Here is an 18,769-nt window from a genome sequence, read left to right as displayed (position 1 = left end):
TAAAAAATTAATAAGTAAGTAAATGTTGGATCACACAAGAGTAGAAGAGATTAAAGGCTTACCAAAGAACTTCAGCAACTCTTTTCAATATTTATTTATTTTGAGGGAGAGATGGAGAGAAGGTATAAAGGAGGGCAGAGAGACAAGAGAGAATCCAAGCAGACAGCACTATCAGCCTGTCAGATGGAGCCCAACATGGGGTGGGGATCAATATCACCAAGCCTGAGATCATGACCTGAGCCAAAACCAAGAGTCAGACGCTTAAAGGGCATCTGTGTGGCTCAGTCAGTTAAGCATCGGACTTTTGATTTCGGCTCAGGTCATGACTTCACAGTGCAGGAGTCTGAGCCCCAGTCAGGCTCCCGTGCTATGGATGTGGGGCCTGCTTGGGATTCTGCCTCTCCTTCCCTCTCTACCCCTTCACCACTGTGTTCTCTCTTTCAAAATAAATAAACTTTAACGAGTCAGATGCTTAACTGATTGAGCCACCTGGGCATTCCACAGCAACTTTTTTCCATGATTAAATGTTTGTCTCATAATGTATCACAGCTACTTTTACTCACAAAGATACACCACAAATAAATTCCTTCTCTTCAGGAAAATTTATTAGTAAATTTTATGAAAAGCTTTCACCACAATCAAAAATTTTGTTTTGGAGCTAGTTTTTTGCATCTGTTGCCTCAGGTCATGAGTCTATTAGCATTTCTGATTACCACAAGTGAAACTTTAATGGTTTTCAAAGTATGTTCCTTGGACCATTAGACATTTCCTACAGAGTGACCCATGGGCCACTTCTCTGAATTTAACCTTGGTAGCTTAGCTTTTTTCTAACCTGCATGTTAGAATTTCAGGTAAAATTTAATCTGAAATATGTTCATTTAAAAACAAAACTTGATCAGGGCACCTGGGTGGCTCAGTCAGTTAAGAGTCCAACTTTGCCTCAGGTCATGATCTCACGGTTTATGACTTCGACCCCTGCATCCGGCCGGCTCTGTACTGACAGCTCAGAGCGAGGAGCCTGCATCAGATTCTGTGTCTCCTCTCTCTGCCCCCTCCCCCACTCAACCTTGCTCTCACACGCAAGTGCTCTCTCTCTCAAAAATAAAAAAATTAGGGGCGCCTGGGTGGTTCAGTCGACTGAGTGTCCAACTTCAGCTCAGGTCATGATATCACGGTTCATGGATTGGAGCGCCTCATCAGGCTCTGTGCTGACAGCTCAGATCCTAGAGCCTGTCTTTGGATTCTATATCTCCCTCTCTCTGACCCTCCCCTGCTCGCTCTGTCTCTACCTCTCTCAAAAATAAATAAAACATTGGAGCACCTGGGTGGCTCAGTCGGTTAAGCATCCGACTTTGGCTCAGGTCATGATCTCATGGTTCGCAGGTTTGAGCCCCGTGTCGGGCTCTGTGCTGATGGCTAGCTCAGAGTCTGGAGCCTGCTTCCGGTTCTGTGTCTCCCTTTCTCTCTCTGACCCTCCCCTGTTCATGCTGTCTCTCTCTCTCTCAGAAATAAATAAAACATTAAAAAAAATTTTTTAATAATAAATAAATCATTAAAAACATTTTAATAAAAAATAAAATAAAAATAAAAACATTAAAAACAAAACTTGATCTAGTTCAATGCCCACATTCAACAAATGAGACAACTGAGGAAAAGAGCCAGTGTTTATGGCTAACAAAATATGATACTATATAAAAGGCATCAGCATACTCAAGAGATCTAAAAACATGTTCTGCTTCAATTCATGCTCTTATATTAACCTATCATTTAAAACAGACATATTACTAAAATGAACACAAAGAGAGTATTTTAGCAAACTGCATTAATTTTAGACATCTGTAATGAAGGAATAGCACAAATTACTCAAGTTCCTTAGGAAACTATTGATTTTAAAGACAACTGTAGTCTAGATTTTAAACAGATCAGAATCTTTGCCCTCAAGGTTTCTCTCTAAGCATAGTGCCTTGCAGGTTCCCAATATTATATGTGCTGAACTAAACACTGTTAATGTAACATAACTATTTATGTAACTCTTTTAACTTGATAAATACTCTGGAAAGAATTTTATTATGCTATTTCTTGCTGATTTTTCAAGTTAACAGTATCCTAGCAAATCAGCATTTCTGGTATGTTCAATTGCTTTTCAAATAATTAAACTCTAAATTTCAGGTTTTTCCAAGTAATTAGTATGTCTAAATTCACTCGTTTTGTTCATAATGGATTACAACCTTCTTTCATAAAGAGAGAACAGGTAGAAATTTTCATTTTACTGCTGCAAAATTTGTAGTTAGTCTATATAGTGTGATGGCTGGGAGCCAGGTTGTCTGGGCTCTATTCCTGGTTCTATGAACCTCAGCAAGTAACTTGTTCTGAGGTGTTTGCTCATTGATAACATGCACCATACTGACAACTTCAGGAGTTTTTGGTAGTGGATTACATGAGTTAATATACAGAAAGTGTACAAAACATTACCCAGAGCAGAGTAGGAAAAATGAGCTAATTAACATTACTATCATTAACTAAAACATCAAGTCCATGTCTCAGAGTTTGTTTAATTAAAATCACATTGTTTTAAAATTAATTGATTAAAATTACACTGTTTTAGCACGAAATTTTGTCAATGTTTATACAAAGCATACACATCAACAACCCTGTCCCTTTAACAGTTTTATTCTTACCTGTGGATGCTTTGCTGTTTATGTAGTAGGCAAAAGGTACAACTATTTGTTTTTTATACAAGTGTGAAAAGGAGATTTACGGTTTTCTAGTAATGTTAAATTAGTGATGACTACAAGTATTATTTCCTATATTGTTAACTGATATTGTTACTCATTTCTCAGATTTTAACTGTATCTCTCGTACATAATCTTCCATTTGCATGGGGTTTTATATGTAACTGATCTGGGACTTGCTAAATAATGTAAATACAAGTCTCATACTTGTATAATTAAAATTTCTAAGGCTTAATTATCTTATACAGTATGGTAGCTGTTCAACAACTCTTCTTTCTAAAGATAACTGCACTTCTTATACAGTTTCTATTTCATGTGAACTATCTTTATTTACCAATATTAGCATTCTACTGCTGGCTGTAAAATACTACAAGGTGCCTGGGTGGCTCAGTCAGTCAGTTAGGCATCTGACTTCAGCTCAGGTCATGATCTCGAGGTTAATGAGTTCTGTGCTGACAGCTCAGAGTCTGGAGCCTGCTTTGGATTTCGTGTCTCCCTCTCTTTCTGCCCCTCTCCCACTCACACTGTCTCTCTAAAAATTAATCGTTTTTTAAAAAAGTGTTTTTAATACTACAAAAAATAAGCAACCTCATACATAGCTATTTTAAGAAATAACTATAAGCACTTCTTGTTCATAGTTCTTAAAAAAAAAAAAAAAAAAAAAGGCATATTATAGGGGCACCTGGGTGGCTCAGTTGGTTAAGAGTCCGACTTCGGCTCAGGCCATGATCTCAGTGTTTGTGACTTCAAGCCCCACATCTGGATCTGTGCTGACAGCTCAGAGTCTGGAGCCTGCTTCGGATTCTGTGTCTCCCTCTTTGTGCCCTTCCCTGCTCACACCTGGTCTCTCTCCCACTCAAAAATAAACAAACATTAAAAAAAAAAACAAAAAAGAGTACAGCAAATTCTCACAATCATCTTATTTCAGGGATAGGCAAACTACAACCCAAAGGTAGACTCACCATCTGTTTTATAAAATTTTACTGGAATACAGCCCTGTCAGTTCATTTACTTATTGCTTATGCCTGCTTTCACACTATGATAGCAGGCTAGAATAGTTGGACAGAAACTAAATGGCCCAAAAAGCCTAAAATATTTACTATCTGGACTTTCACAGAAGAAATTTCCCAACTCCTGATGAAGCCGAATACTTGCGTCAATAAACAAAGAAAAATAAAGTGATCTGTCCATCACATAGTATGTAAAAGACCTTAAACTGTAACTCAAACTACTATTAATCAAACATTCATAATACTACAATAATTTTTCCAGATAAAAGCTCTTAGGACTACTATGAAAAAGACTTTTTATTCATATACAATGTATTCTGTACACTCCAATTCACATTTAAAATAAAGTTCCATTACCTCAATTCGTGGTTTCTTTGCTTCTGCTAAAACTTCGTCTGCAGCTCGTTTGACTTTAAGGGGGAAAAAAAAAAAAGTAACTGTATAGTTTTGGAATAAGTTTTTTAAAGTTCAATATAAATACACAACAAAACATACCTTGGGTAGATCGCTGAAGACCTATTTCTAGAGGGGCACTTCTGTCTATGCTTGCCGACGTTGCTGAAGATTTAAAAAGATTTAGATGAGAAGCTCAATATTTGAACACATATACTAGACACTACTACAAATAAAATGTTCAATATTTGTTATTTCTTACTTTACATATGGTAATTTCCTGAGGGGAAAAAAGTTTTAAAGCAGCTCTGTAAAACATTTTATTATAAAAGATCAATCTGTGTTTAAAAGTCTTTAAAGGACAAATTATTTTTAACAACTTAGCTTACAAATTACTGTGATAATAGCTGAAATTAACTGGTCACTTCAAAGAACATATACTCTATTACTACACATGCACATAAAATGTATCTGAATGTAAATACATACACATATACATAAAAGAAAAGGCTTTTAAGTTAGTATTCACTTTAAAAACGTAAATTTTAGTTATTCACAATTGGTAAAAAACAAAAAACTGCATATACCTTTTTTAAACTAATTTTTAACTTAACATTTGTTTGTTTTTGAGAGACAGATAAAGTGTGAGCAAGGAAGTGGCAGAGAGAGAGGGAGACACAGAATCCAAAGCAGGCTCCAGGCTCCAAGCTGTCAGTACAGAGCCCAATGTGGGACTTGAACTCAGGAACTGTGAGATCTTGACCTGAGCTGAAGTCAGACGCTTAACCAAATGAGCCACCCAGGCGCCCCTACAATTACTTTTTAAATTAAGTCATTTAAATTGTGAATGGTTGGGGCGCCTGGGTGGCTCAGTCGGTTAAGCGTCCGACTTTCGCTTAGGTCGTGATCTCGCGGTTCGTGGGTTCGAGCCCCGTGTCGGGCTCTGTGCTGACTGCCAGCTCAGATCCTGGAGCCTGTTGCAGTCTGTGACTCCCTCTCTCTCTGACCCTCCCCTGCTCACGCTGTCTCTCTCTCTCTCCTAGAAATAAAAATAAAAAATATTAAAATAAATAAATTGTAAATGGTTGAAAATAATGAAACTAACAAAAGGGTATACCACTCCCATCCACTTAGTTCCCACCACCCTACATGACTATTTAAGTCTCCTGAGTATCTTTCTAGAAGTTCTTACTGTAGATTCAAGAAATACAATCTTAGACTTTTATTTGCCTCTCNCGGGGGCGGGGGGGGGGGGGGGGCGGCAAGAGAGAAAGGAGAGAATCCCAAGCAGGTTCTGTGCTATCAGGGCAGAGCCCAATATGGGACTCAATCCCAAAAACTGTGAGATCACAATCTTAGCCAAAACCATGAGTTAGATGCTTAACTGACTGAGCCACCTATGTGTCCCCTTCCTCTTTTTTAACAAAAAGGATAGCATATTATATACACTATCCTGACCTTTTCCTTTTTATCCTAACAAAAGAGCTCTAACATACTGATACGTGGTGCATTCTTTCTTTTTAAAGCTACATAGCATTATCAACATAATAGGAATTGGTTCTTTCAAAGAATTAACAAAACTGAAAACCCCAACCAGACTTATCAAAAAAAAGAGGACTCAAATAAACAAAATCATGAATGAAGGAGGAGAGATCACAACCACCACTGCAGAAATACAAGCAATTATAAAAAAATATTATGAACAATTATATGCCAACAAATAGGACAATCTGGAAGAAATGGATAAATTCCTAGAAACATATAAACTACCAAGACTGAAAAAGAAATAGAAAATTTGAATAGACAGGGCGCCTGGGTGGCTCAGTTGGTGGAGTGTCTGACCTCGGCTCAGGTCATGATCTCCCAGTTCGTGAGTCCGAGACTTAGTTTGGGCTCTCCACTGTAAGCACAGAGCCCCCACTTCAGATCTTCTGTCTCCTCCTCTTTCTGTCCCTCCCCACACTGGCACTCTCTCAATAATAAAAAAAATTTTTTTAATTAAAAAAAAGGGGTGCCTGGATAGCTCAGTCGGTTAAGTGGCCGTCTTCGGCTCAGGTCATGATCTCGCAGTTCATGGGTTTGGGCCCTGCATTGGGCTCTGTGCTAACAACTCGGAGCTTGGAGCCTGCTTCAGACTCTGTTTCTCCCTCTCTCTCTGTCCCTCCCGTGCTCACACTCTGTGTGTGTCTCTCTCAAAAATAAGTAAATTAAAAAAAAAAATTTTAATAAAAATTAAGAAAAAATAAATTAAAACAAATTTTGAACAGACCCATAACCAGCAAAAAAACTGAATCTGTAATCAAAAATCTTCCAAGAAACAAGAGTCCAGGATAGGATGGCCTCCCAGGGGAATTCTACCAAACATTTAAAGAGTTAATACCTATTCTTTCAAAAAATAGAAATGGAAGGAAAATCTCCAAACTCATTCTATGAGGCCACCATTATCTTGATTCTAAAACCAGACAAAGACCTCACTAAAAGAATGACAGACCAATATCCCTGATGAACATGGATGCAAAAATTCTCAACAAGATACCACCAAATCAAATCCAACAGTACATTAGAAAAAGTATTCACTGTGATTAAGTGGGATTTATTATTGGGCTGCAAGACTGGCTCAATATTCACAAATCAAACTACATGATACACCACATTAATGAAAGAAAGGATAAAAACCACATGATCCTCTCAATAGATGCAGAAAAAGCATTTGACAAAATACAGCATCCTTTCTTAACAAAAACCCTCAAGAAAGTAGGGACAGAAGGAACACACTTCAATATCATGAAGGCCATACACAAAAAAGACCATAGCTAACATCATTCTCGATGGAAAAAACCTGAGAGCTTTTCCCCAAAGGTCAGGAACACGACAGAAATGTCCATTCTCACAACTGTTGTTGAACATAGTACTAGAAGTCCTACCCTAAGCAATCAGACAACAAAAAAAAAAATTAAAGGCACCCAAACCAGCAAGGAAGAAGTCAAACTTCACAGTTCACAGAAGGACATGATACTCTATACAGAAAACCCTAAAGACTCCATCAAAAATTTGCTAGAACTGATAAATGAATTCAGCAAAGTAACGGGATATAAATTCAACATACAGCAATCTATTACATTTCTATGCACCAACAATGGATCAGCAGAAAGAGAAATCAAGGAATTGACCCCGTTTACAATTGCATCAAAAACCAGAAAATAACTAGGAATAAACCTAACCAAAGATGTAAAAGACTGGTACTCTGAAAACTACAAAACACTTATGAAAGAAACTGAAGAAAATACAGAGAAACGAAAAAAATATTCCATGCTCATGGATTGGAAAAACAGATAAATGTAAAATGTCTATACCACCCAAAGCAATCTACATATTCAATGCAATGCCTATCAAAATAGCACCAGAATTCTGAACTAGAACAAACAATCCCAAAATGTGTATAGAACCAGAAAACATCCCAAGTAGACAAACTAATGAGGAAGAAATATAAAAGCAAAGTGGAAAGTGTCACAATTCCAGACTTAAGCTGTATTACAAAGCTGTAATCATCAAGAGAGTATGGTACTAGCACAAAAACACACAGATCGATGGAACAGAATAGAGAACCCAGAAATGGACCCACAACTCTATGGTCAACTAATCTTCAACAAAGCAGGAAAGAATAACCAATGGAAAAAAGTCTCAACAAATGGTGTTGGAAAACTAGATCATAATGAAACTGGACCACTTTCTTACACCGTACACAAAAATACACTCAAAATGGATGAAAGACCTAAATGTGAGACAGGAAAACATCAAAATCCTAGAGGAGAACACAGGCAGCAATTTCTTTGACCTTGGCCATAGCAACTTCTTACTAGACATCTCAGGAGGCAAGGGAAACAAAAGCAAACATCAACTACTGGGACCTCATCAAGATAAAAAACTTCTGCACAGCAAAGGAATCAAAAAAACTTTTTAAAAGGCAGCCTACAGAATGGGAGAAGATATTTGCAAATGAAATATTGTATAAAGTGCTAATATCCAAAATCTATAAAAAGAACTTCTCAAACTCAACACCCAAAAAATAAATAATCCAGTTAAGAAATGGGCAGAAGACATGAACAAACTTTTCTCCAAAAAAGACAGACAAATGGGTAACAGACTACGAAAAAGTTCAACATCACTTATCATCAGGAAAATGCAAACCAAAACCACAATGAGATACCACCTCACACCTGTCAGAATGATGAAAATTAACAACTCAGGAAACAACAGGTATTGGAGAGGACGCAGAGAAAGGGGAACCCTCTTGCACTGGTGGTGGAAATGCAAGCTGGTGCAACCACTCTGGAAAACTGCAGAAGTTCCTCAAAAAGTTAAAAAGAGAACCACCCTATGACCCAGCAATTGCACTACTTTAAGAATAACCACTCAATAAGTGCTTACTGAATGTTCAGAGGACAGTACAGAAAGATAATACTCTTGCTCATGGTCTTCCCATTACGCAAGAGATTCTATGCAAATCAGTATTACTGTTAAAGTCATGGAATGCAGTAAGTGACAAGACAGGTGTTAATGACTTAAAGGTAGTAAACACCCCAAAGGAAGGTTAAAACCAAACAGTCTCCTATTGATTTATTCATACTATCATGTGATTATATCAATTTATTCATACTCACCAATTTATATTCTACCAATTGTACCAACTTATACCAATTTGTTCATATTCTTTAAGACAACAAATTAACGATTACTCATTTATACCGGTAACCACCTACTATTAACCACTGTTCTAAATGCTGGGTATTTAACAACTACCTGCCCCCTTAGAGTTTACCCTCTAATAGAGTAGACAAATATATTAATAAGCCAATATATAATTTCAAGTCAATGTAAGGGATTTGACAAATATAAATTAGGAAGATACTATACACAGATAGATGTATGTGGAAAAACAATGCTATTTTCTTTTTTAGAGTGGTAAGTTCTTTCTGACAGAACGCTAAAGCACAGATTAAGGTGGTAAGAAGACCTGTGACAAGGTAGAGAAACAGAACTGAACACAGAGAAAATACCAAGTACAAAGGCTTGAAAAGTTGGGAGAGTTAAAAGAATCAATAAGACTGGACTGTGAGCAAAGGAAGGCTGGAAGCAGATGAGGCCACAGACATTGAGGCAGAAGCAAAATCACACAGGTCAGGATGAGGAGTGTGAGCTTTATGCTAAATGTGATGGGAAGCCACAGGATGGCCTTGAGCAGGTAAGTAACACAATCAAGTTTGTATATATTTTCCAAAACAGGTCACTCTAGTGAGTAGGCGAAGACTATACTAGAAAATACAGAGTAGGCACCTGTAAAAAGGCCATTTAAGTCTAAAGGGGAAGGATGGAACACAGTGAGGGTAGAATGGTTAAGAAACTCATACTTTTCTATTGGTGATTCTTGTCAGGGGACTTCAGGAGAGAACAGACAATCTCAGTACCAGAAACTAAACAAATCTTCTCACTGGCACAATGACTAATATGGTGTTGTCGCCAATATCACAGTGGCACAGGGGTCCTCAACCCCAAATTTAAGCCTTGGTTTAGGACTTGGTGCCTTGAAGGGATGCCTAAAACGAACTACAAACCATTGGACAAGAAGGAAGGTGGGAAGAGTTAAAAAAAACCAAAAAACAAAACCTCAAAAGACCTTGCAAACAAAAGTTCAAAAACAAATCTATGTTAAGACAAATAGAAATAAAAATTTAATCAGAATGTAAAAAAAAAAAAAAAAACAAACTCATGCTTTTAGGGGCGCCTGGGTGGCTTAGTCGGTTAAGCATCCGACTTTCGCTTAGGTCATGATCTCGCGGTTCGTGGGTTCAAGTCCCACGTCGGGCTCTGTGCTGACTGCCAGCTCAGAGCCTGGAGCCTATTTTAGAGTCTGTATCTCCCTCTCTCTCTGACCCTCCCCGGCTCACGCGGTCTCTCTCTCTCCCTCTCCTAGAAATAAATAAAAAAAATATTAAAAAAAAAAAAAAGAAACTCATGCTTTTAAAGTTATAGAAAAGGACTTGCTCACACAATGAGATGTGAGAAAAAAGTAATCAAAGATTTCCCCAGGGTTTCTGGCCTCAGCAACTACATGAATGGAACGCCATTTACTGAGATGGGAACACTGAGAAACCAGACCTATTTTGTTTGAGGGGAGGAGGGAAAGAGGAAATCGGCATTCTATTCCAGATATGTTGAATTTCAGATGCCTATTAAATATCCAAGGAAATATGATGTGGAGAGTGGATTTATAATTTGGAACTTAGGAATAGGATGAATATAAGAAAGCTAGCAAAAGAAAATGAGATGGACAATGAATAGAAAGAGACCAAAAGAATCTGCTGCCCCAAATGCCAAGTGAAGAAAGGTTTTCCAAAAGGAAGCATTCAACAGTATCTAATTCTGTTGAGAGATCAAGCAAGATATGGGTATGAGAGACCAAAGGAATAAGTAACCCTTAAGTTAGTGTTGACCTCACAACAGTGATTGTAGTGGGATATGAGCAGGATAGCCAAACTGGAGTGGATTCAAGAGGGAAGCAGTGACATCACACAACTGTCACAAAGAATTTTCCAATAAAAAGGAAAAAACAAATGGTATGGTAGATAGCAGGAATGGAGGAGGTCAAAAAACCATTTTTAAATGAGACGTCTTACAGTATGCACTTTAAAGGGAATGATGCAGAGGAAAAGAGAAAGATGATGATGCAAGACAGAAGCAATAATTTACAAAGGCAGAGACTTTGAGAGTGTGGAAGGAAATGGAAGTGGTGACGGGTCTTGGGGTGAAGACCATACCATATGGTGTTACTCACCATAACAGGAAAGAAAGGAGAATATGTGCACATAGCTGCTAGCAGGTTAATTTTTTAGTGGAAATATAAACTCTCTTCCCAATGCTTCTTATTTCACAGGGGAGAGAGAAACGATGGCTATTTAAGAGTGGGAGCAATTTAAAAATTACTCACAAGCTTCACCGTTGAGATATCCAAGTAGATCTTTTCGGTCAGGTCTTCTAACCACAGGAATATTTTCAGTCTGAAATCAAAATTTGAAATTAGTTATCAAATCAATAACAATTACAAGAAATGTAATACAGACAAATATAATGTAATGTCTGAACTTTATTCCAACATATCTTGATAACATTTAGAATCTTACCTTTAAAGAATAACTAAGCTAAACAATCTAAGTCTTCAAAAATTTTAAGCATATTAATTTTTAGTAACTTCATTATTGAAATTCAAGTAAGATACCTAAAAGATAACCATTAGAAACAATGACCCAGCCCTCTTCAAAATACCAATTCCAGTCTTTTTTGTTCCCTTGGCTTAAATATTGTATGTTACTCATGATACTTTGCATATCTGAGGCAATTATATTTTTAGCCCCATTGCTTGCTCATTATATGCAATGTTTCCAAAGTGCTTTCTTTTCTCAAACACAAAACAGACTTCCTCAAAATATTCTACTTGAACTCTAAAATACACTAACATAGCCATAAAAACTAAATTTTCATAACAATAGGTATGTTGTTTAAGCATGGGGAAAAATTTAGGAGATTATACAGCAAAACACTAATGGCAGTTGCTTACTTTCCATACTACATATTTCTTTTTGATCTCTAAGTACACACAAATTCTGTATGGAAAGGGAAAAGTTTAAAAAATTAAATCTGGAAAATGTATCTATTTTGGTAAAATGGGTAATTTTCCTTTATTCTCCTACATTAGCAGTTTGTAAAGAGGAGTGCAAATAAAGCTGTATACTTTAGTCACCAGGTCATCTTCAGGTCATGAATTCAATGAATTCTGTAATTACCACAATTTTCCATATCATTTTTATAATATAAACAAACAACTAAGTACAAGAAAGACTGGTGGCTGCAAGATTATTTAATTAAAATCCCTCTGTCACTTTATATAAGCAACAATGAAATAACCAGAATCCTTACTGCCTTTGGCTAATTGTGTACTAATTACATTTCACTTCAAACATTCTGTACATACTCCATGATGACAGAGATAAACTATATTTAATCACTTAAAATTAACTTTTTTTTAAAAGGGTATACTAAATTTTAATTTCTGCTAGGAGTATAAACATTTAAGAGCCCAAAGGTTTTTGTGTGCTTGTTTTTAAAAACTAGTCTACATAGAGTATCATAAATAGTTAAAAGATTTAAATTAATTTTCTTTAAGTTACTGTTTTTAAACCTGATAACATACCTCATTATTTGGTTAATAATGAATTATCGACATAATACAGCCAACTGAAGAAGATATATAGGAGCTATGGGTCCAGAAAACTTATTTCATACATGGTGTAGTCACAAGAAAGAGCAAGTAACACAGAAGAGGCAAAAACAAAATTTGTAGAACCCTAGAAATGTACAATTCTGCCCTTTCAATCTGTCAAGTATTTTAGAAAAACAAAAGACTTAAATCTTATGTGAGCAAGAGTCCTAAGGTCCGTAGTAACAATTATAACCATCAGTTACATGTTACAACCACTTCCACTTCCCAGGAACCTAATCACTGTATCTAAACCAAGCATCTGGATCATCTTTATTACCACAAAAGGAATGGATACAGCCAACAAAACATTCTAATTACTGCCTAATTCAGTTTTTAAAGATTTAAGATGAAATAACATAACTTTATAGAATGCTGTTATTTTTATTCCACTATTTCCCAAATCCTAAGTAGTTTCACCCTATATATTATTTTTTTCTGTATGTATTAGATGCTGAATATTTATTTCCTATTCAGAAAAGCAGAGTTCAAATACTGAGACAATGAAGGCAGGAAAAACTGAAATCAAATGAATTTATCAGTAAAGTATAAAAAAGGTTTATTAAACTGACTAAAAGGTAATTCTAACTTTTTTTCCTTTTTTTTTTTTTTGTTTACATTTATTTTTGAGAGACAGAGACAGACAAAGCACAAGAAGAAGGGCAGAGAGAGAATGAGACAAAAATCTGAAGCAGGCTCCAGGCTCTGAGCTGTCAGCACACAGCCCAACATAGGGCTCAATCCCACGAACTGTGAGATCATGACGTGAGCCGGATGCTTAACCAATTGAGCCACCCAGATGCCCCTGATTAAAAAATAATTTTAGGGTTGTCTGTTAGGAGGATGTAGGTGGCTCAATCAGTTAAATGTAGACACTTGATTTTGGCTCAGGTCATGATCTCACGGTTATGAGACTGAGCCACACAATCTGTGTGAAGCCTACTTGGGATTCTCTGTCTGCCTGTCTGTCTGTCTCTCTCTCTCTCTCTCTCTCTGCTCCTCCCCTGCACATTCACATGCATTCTCTTCCTCTAATAATAACAGTAATTATAATAACAATATGTTAACCTTGATTCTGATACCCAAAAAAAAGTTGTTTTTTAAAGTTTACTTATTTATTTTGAAAGAGAGGGAGAACGAGAGGGAGAAGGGCAGAGAGACAGAGAATCTGATACAGGCCCTGAGCTGTCAGCACAGAACCCCACAGGAGGCTTTAACCCACAAATCATGAAATCATGACCTGAGGCCGAAATCAAGTCAAACCCTTAACCAACAGAGCCAGCCAGGTGCTCCCCAAAAACATATTCTTGAGATCAGAGTTCTGAATATCAGGGTCCTTCTACAGACTTATACTTTTTTTAAATACTCCTATAAATGTCTTCAAAACTTCTTTTCTTGTAAATAGTGCCCACATTTTACATGAAAGTCACAGATCTAAAAATATGCATAAAATCACAGTGATCTAAATTTTGAACTTCTAGTAGGCTGTCATACAGACAAGCCTTTTATTCTTTTGATTTGAAACCCATGGGAAGTGATCCATGCCACATAATACCTACTATCTGAAAAAAAAATCGTTTTATAATGAATTTTACTTACGGCAGCACGTCGGACATAAACAGGATGAGAAAGGTGAACATTATTAAGTAGAAACAAGATAGAATCCAATGTGTAGTACTCTCTGGGTTGGCCTTCCTTTCCAGTCCTGAAATAATTAAGATTTTTACTCAATTTTAATATAACTCCTCAGACTTAATTATATGTATGAATTTATCTATATTCACTTTGCTACCCAAGAATGAATTTAACATGGTTAACAATAATATATATAAAGTATGAAATCTAGTAAGTGGAACTGTCATTAAAGCAAAACGACACAAAGGCAGACAATGAAAAAAGAAAGCAAGCACACTATATCCATACTCTAAGATACTGTACACTTTTTAGAATTTGACCCAAATTTCATTCTGGTCTTTGTTAATAGAAAAACCTAGTCAGTTACAGAGTGGAAAGGATCCACAAGAGAAAAGCGGATTAGAAGAAGCACAACTTTTAACTTACAAGAAATTCATCCTTTGTCTCCTAAATAAGATACTGGTACACAACATCCTTAACAACATTCTTACAGCAAATACAATAATAAATTTCAGAGATATAATTCTTATGACATCCCTCAGATTAAACCAATGACGTAAAAAGAAATCATAATGAATTCTACCTGTGGTAAAGCAATGCTTTTTCAAGGCGCTTTTTTAATGTTTGTTTGAGAAAGAGGGGGAGGGAGAACACAAGAGGGGAAGGGGCAGAAAGAGAATCCCAAGGAGGCTCTGTGCTGTCAGCTCGGAGCCTGGTGTGGGGCCCAGATTCACGAACTGTAACTCATGACCTGAGCCAACTCAAGAGTCGGTCCCTTACCGACTGGACTACCCAGGCACCCTAATACAGTCTAGAGGTTCAAGCTTTTTAATGAAACCACATAATACTATTAGCTCAACAACAGTTGTGTCCAATTTCACCCTTCTTACTGTATTTTCATCTAAAACATGTCAGTGTATTATTTGAACTCATCTGAATACAGCCCAATATATTCAGCCCTAACTGACATCTAAGACTTCATTTCCACTTTTCCTATGAATTGACATTATTTCAAACCATACACCACTAACAATTATTGTACTATGAAATGTAACATACAAGTAACCAAGTTTTTTTTTAACAATACATAAAAGCAAAGTAATAGAACATACTACATGCCATAAGGATAAGTACTCTTTAAAGTAATGAAGTTGGACATATGTACATGTGCATAAAGATGAATAAATGAAAATATATTTATTGGTGCAATTCACTATTGTTAAAAATTTGAAATCTATTCTAAACATCCCCTTTTCACTACTAGCTTCACTGAACCACTATCAAAACATTTCCTTTCCAGCTCTCCTGCCTTTAAGCATACAGTTCCCTGTCCTTTAAGACCTAACCCATCATGTCACCTTCAAAGCTCCTAACCTACTCTTCAAAGCTTCTCATTTGTTCATGAAAAACTGGTAGCATGTCTACGTGCCAGACATACTTCTATGAAACCTTTCCTAATACCCCAACCTAGAAGCAATTACTCTCATAAGAGTCAGAATGCAATTCTTCCCAAGTTATGTTTTATTTCATCTACTCTGATGAAGTTAACCTCCTCTGAGTCAGGAACCAAGCTGCTAAAAATTTTCTATTTCCCAAATAGAACCACCCTGGGGTGCCTGGATGGCTCAGTCGGTTAAGCGTCTGACTTCAGCTCAGGTCATGATCTCACAGTTTGTGGGTTCGAGCCCCGCGTCGGGTTCTGTGCTGACAGCTAGCTCAGAGCCTGGAGCCTGTTTCAGATTCTGTGTCTTTCTCTCTCTCTGACCCTCCCCTGCTCATGCTGTCTCTCTCTCTCAGAAATAAATAAAACGTTAAAAAAAAAAGATTCATTATTAAAAAAAAAAAGAAGAAATAGAACCACCCTACATCCTGAGTACTCCTTAACCATTTTTTAAAGAAAAAAATAAACCCGTTAAAATTCCAATCAAAGATTAATTCTGTCTGTGCAAAATTTTTTGACAGGCCAAAACGCAAGAAACTCAGAATGATGTCACTGCATCAACCTTTCATAAAGCTAATCAAAACATAAGCCCTCAAGGCCAAAAAGCTGAAACCAACAAACTAAATTTCCCTAGCTTTTCATCAACTTTTCAGAGCTCAGTGCTTTCATTGGATCAAGCAAAATGAGTATGAACGTTCTAGCCCAAGGTTCTAATTATCCAAATGAAACACCAATGAGAGATCACCTGTAAAAAGGCCCCCAAACCGTTATCAGACCTATCTCTAGATAGTTTCCTTAATGCCTTCAATTCAAAAAAAACCCCGCGTGGATCAAACGTTCCAAAATATTTACCTTTAAGCCCATTTCCTAAGATCACACAACACCATCAATACCTTGCTTAGCTCCTGAAAGCTCGCTCCATTTTACCAATAACTTTCTCCCTGCAGAAATGCCTGGCCTCGCCTCCAACACGGGTTTTGAGGACTCTTCCAAAGTGACCAAATCTTTTAACCGTTCTCAACTTCAGAGAGTCGGTTCCCTTCTCTCTTCCTTGGGGAATTATGAAAGGAAATAGTAACAGACCAGGAGCTTGCAAGGGGCAGCAGGGATAGTTACAACACATGGTAGCCTCGAAGAGAAAGAACAAACTAAAGAACACAAAAAGACATCTGCAGGACCGGGCGGTCCGTCTGTTTCTGCACCTACACACGTTGCCAACACTCGACACACACCGGTAAAAATGAACTAGGAAAGTCACAAACTCCTGTGGTACCTTTCCCCCTTGGTGTCCCAAAGACTTAAAAGAAATGGACCACTCGGGATGCACCTCCTCCGGTTCTCTCCTCAGCTAAAAGTGCAACTTCTTTTTCTTGAGAAAAACTTTTACCCAGAGACCCGTTTTTTTCTCCATCCATCCCCAAAGGGAATCGGGGGGAGGGGTTAGGAAAGAGGTCGCCTGGAGGCGCCCAACTCTGCCCGGCCACCCCCAGGCCACAGCCAGGCCAGACTTACCCCCAAACTACATAGTTGGTCTTCACATTCTTGGGCCAGGAGAACTCGCCGAAGATCACTTCGTCTCCCTTCACCACAATCTCCTTCTTCTGGATGTTGTACTGTCGCANCCGCCGCCGCGAACCAACAGCAGCCGCACTAGCAGCCGTCCTCGCCTACGACAGCAGCAGGGGCAGTAGACACTAGGCCGCCGAGGACCCCGCGCTATAAGGCAAGGCCCCGCCGCCGGCTGCCCGCGGAGAACGCCTGACTGCGCGCCTCCAGCGCCGTAAGGCCGCCGCCAGGGGGAGCCGCGACCGCCCCGGAACGCGGCNACACCGCGCCCACGTACGGCGCACGTACGGGGAACACCGCCGGGCGCACGCGCGGACACGGCCCTCGGCCCTCGGCCCTCGCAGCGCGCACGCGGCTAGCGACAGGTGCGCGCGCACCTGCAGAGAAACCCAGTAATTCTGCCCCTAGAACGCGCGCTGGGGGGTCGCCCACCCACCTTGACTGCGGCCAAAGGCTCTCCGGTCGTTCCTGTGGGAAGAGTGGAGCTTGGCGAAGGGTTTCCAGAACGCTGGGATTACCTTCCCAACTAAATGGGACCCATTAAATGCCCTCTCGGTTTTAGTGATCCGATTAAGCACCTTTAGAAGGGTGAGGTTTTGGAGGCGGGGTTTGGTTTGGGGATTGTTTTTTGTTTTTTTCTGTATTCAGGTAGTGATAAAAACCTAGTCCGGAGGCGACCAATCCCGGGTACCTGTACTTGTTAGCTGCGTTTGACCTTGGACAAGATGCCAATGCCTTCTCACGGCATTATTTGGTTCTTGGAGAAAAGGACTTAGTATGAGAATAAGATGAAAGAAAGCATCTAGCAAATCTTCCAAATATCATAAATGTTGATCTTCCACTTCAGTTTCTTAGATGATGACTGTTTCCATTCTGGCCCCTTCTCCCTGCCATCCCCAAAGCGGTACGCTTAAAAACCTCTGTTCGAAGATTCTAATGAAAACTCAGAGAACGCGAATCAAGCTGTCAGAACACTTTGGGATTACTTGATTTTTTATTGGTACTCAGAACGCTAAAGGTGTCCTTGCTGTGCTGGAAACAATGAAATAAATTCAATATGCTGTGGCCTATATACCTTAAACTGAACATATTCCGTGGGAACCATAATTTTTTTTATTCCTTTTACTACCTCAGAAAGGGAAGGGGAGGCAACTTCTTGATTGACATCCAAATATCTTGATCTGCCTCGAAACGGATCCATTTTCATTACGTTCACTACAGAGGGATATAGAAGCGTATGGTTCATTTCCTATACTATCTATAGCCATTTTCCAAAGGAATTTGAGGAATTTTGTCAGTTCTCCAAATGTTCCATCCCTGTGGTAGATTCCTGAATCTCACCATAAAAACAGGCACTATGAAGCACTTACTACTCTAATCTCCCATACTGCTTTATTCATACTTGTATGAGAGTACCCAGTATTACTTGACAGCCCACATTAGTTTCCTTGCCTGTCTCCTCCTACAAAACTGAAGGGCAATAGGCCTGTATCATCATATCCTAGTGTCTAGCACATTATTTGGCACATTATTGGCTCCTAGAAAATGTTAATAAATGGATAGGTGAGTTCAACAAACTCTGTATTTGATGGGTAGAAGAGTCAATGATAGTCTCTCAGATGACTCTTAATTTTATTTCATACACGGAACAAATCTTAGTCCATTCAGACTCCTATAAGAG

At 38.3% G+C, this 18,769-nt stretch overlaps 1 protein-coding gene across 1 annotated transcript in view; it reads right to left on the bottom strand.

Moving 5' to 3' along the window:
* Window positions 1-18,769, bottom strand: part of CDC73 (cell division cycle 73) — a 140,703-nt gene that overhangs the window by 111,411 nt on the left and 10,523 nt on the right. The window contains exons 4-9 of the mRNA XM_077759932.1: window positions 17,281-17,614; window positions 17,035-17,189; window positions 14,046-14,151; window positions 11,121-11,190; window positions 4,238-4,300; window positions 4,100-4,152 (exon numbers count right to left, since the gene is read on the bottom strand). Of these exons, the coding sequence (XP_077616058.1) occupies window positions 4,100-4,152; window positions 4,238-4,300; window positions 11,121-11,190; window positions 14,046-14,151; window positions 17,035-17,189; window positions 17,281-17,614 (781 nt within the window). The remainder of the gene's footprint in view (window positions 1-4,099; window positions 4,153-4,237; window positions 4,301-11,120; window positions 11,191-14,045; window positions 14,152-17,034; window positions 17,190-17,280; window positions 17,615-18,769) is intronic.

Source organism: Crocuta crocuta, unplaced genomic scaffold (assembly GCF_008692635.1).
Source record: "Crocuta crocuta isolate KB4526 unplaced genomic scaffold, BGI_CrCroc_1.0 scaffold462, whole genome shotgun sequence".
Taxonomy (NCBI): Eukaryota; Metazoa; Chordata; class Mammalia; order Carnivora; family Hyaenidae; genus Crocuta; species Crocuta crocuta.
This window is presented reverse-complemented; position numbering and strand designations above follow the sequence as displayed.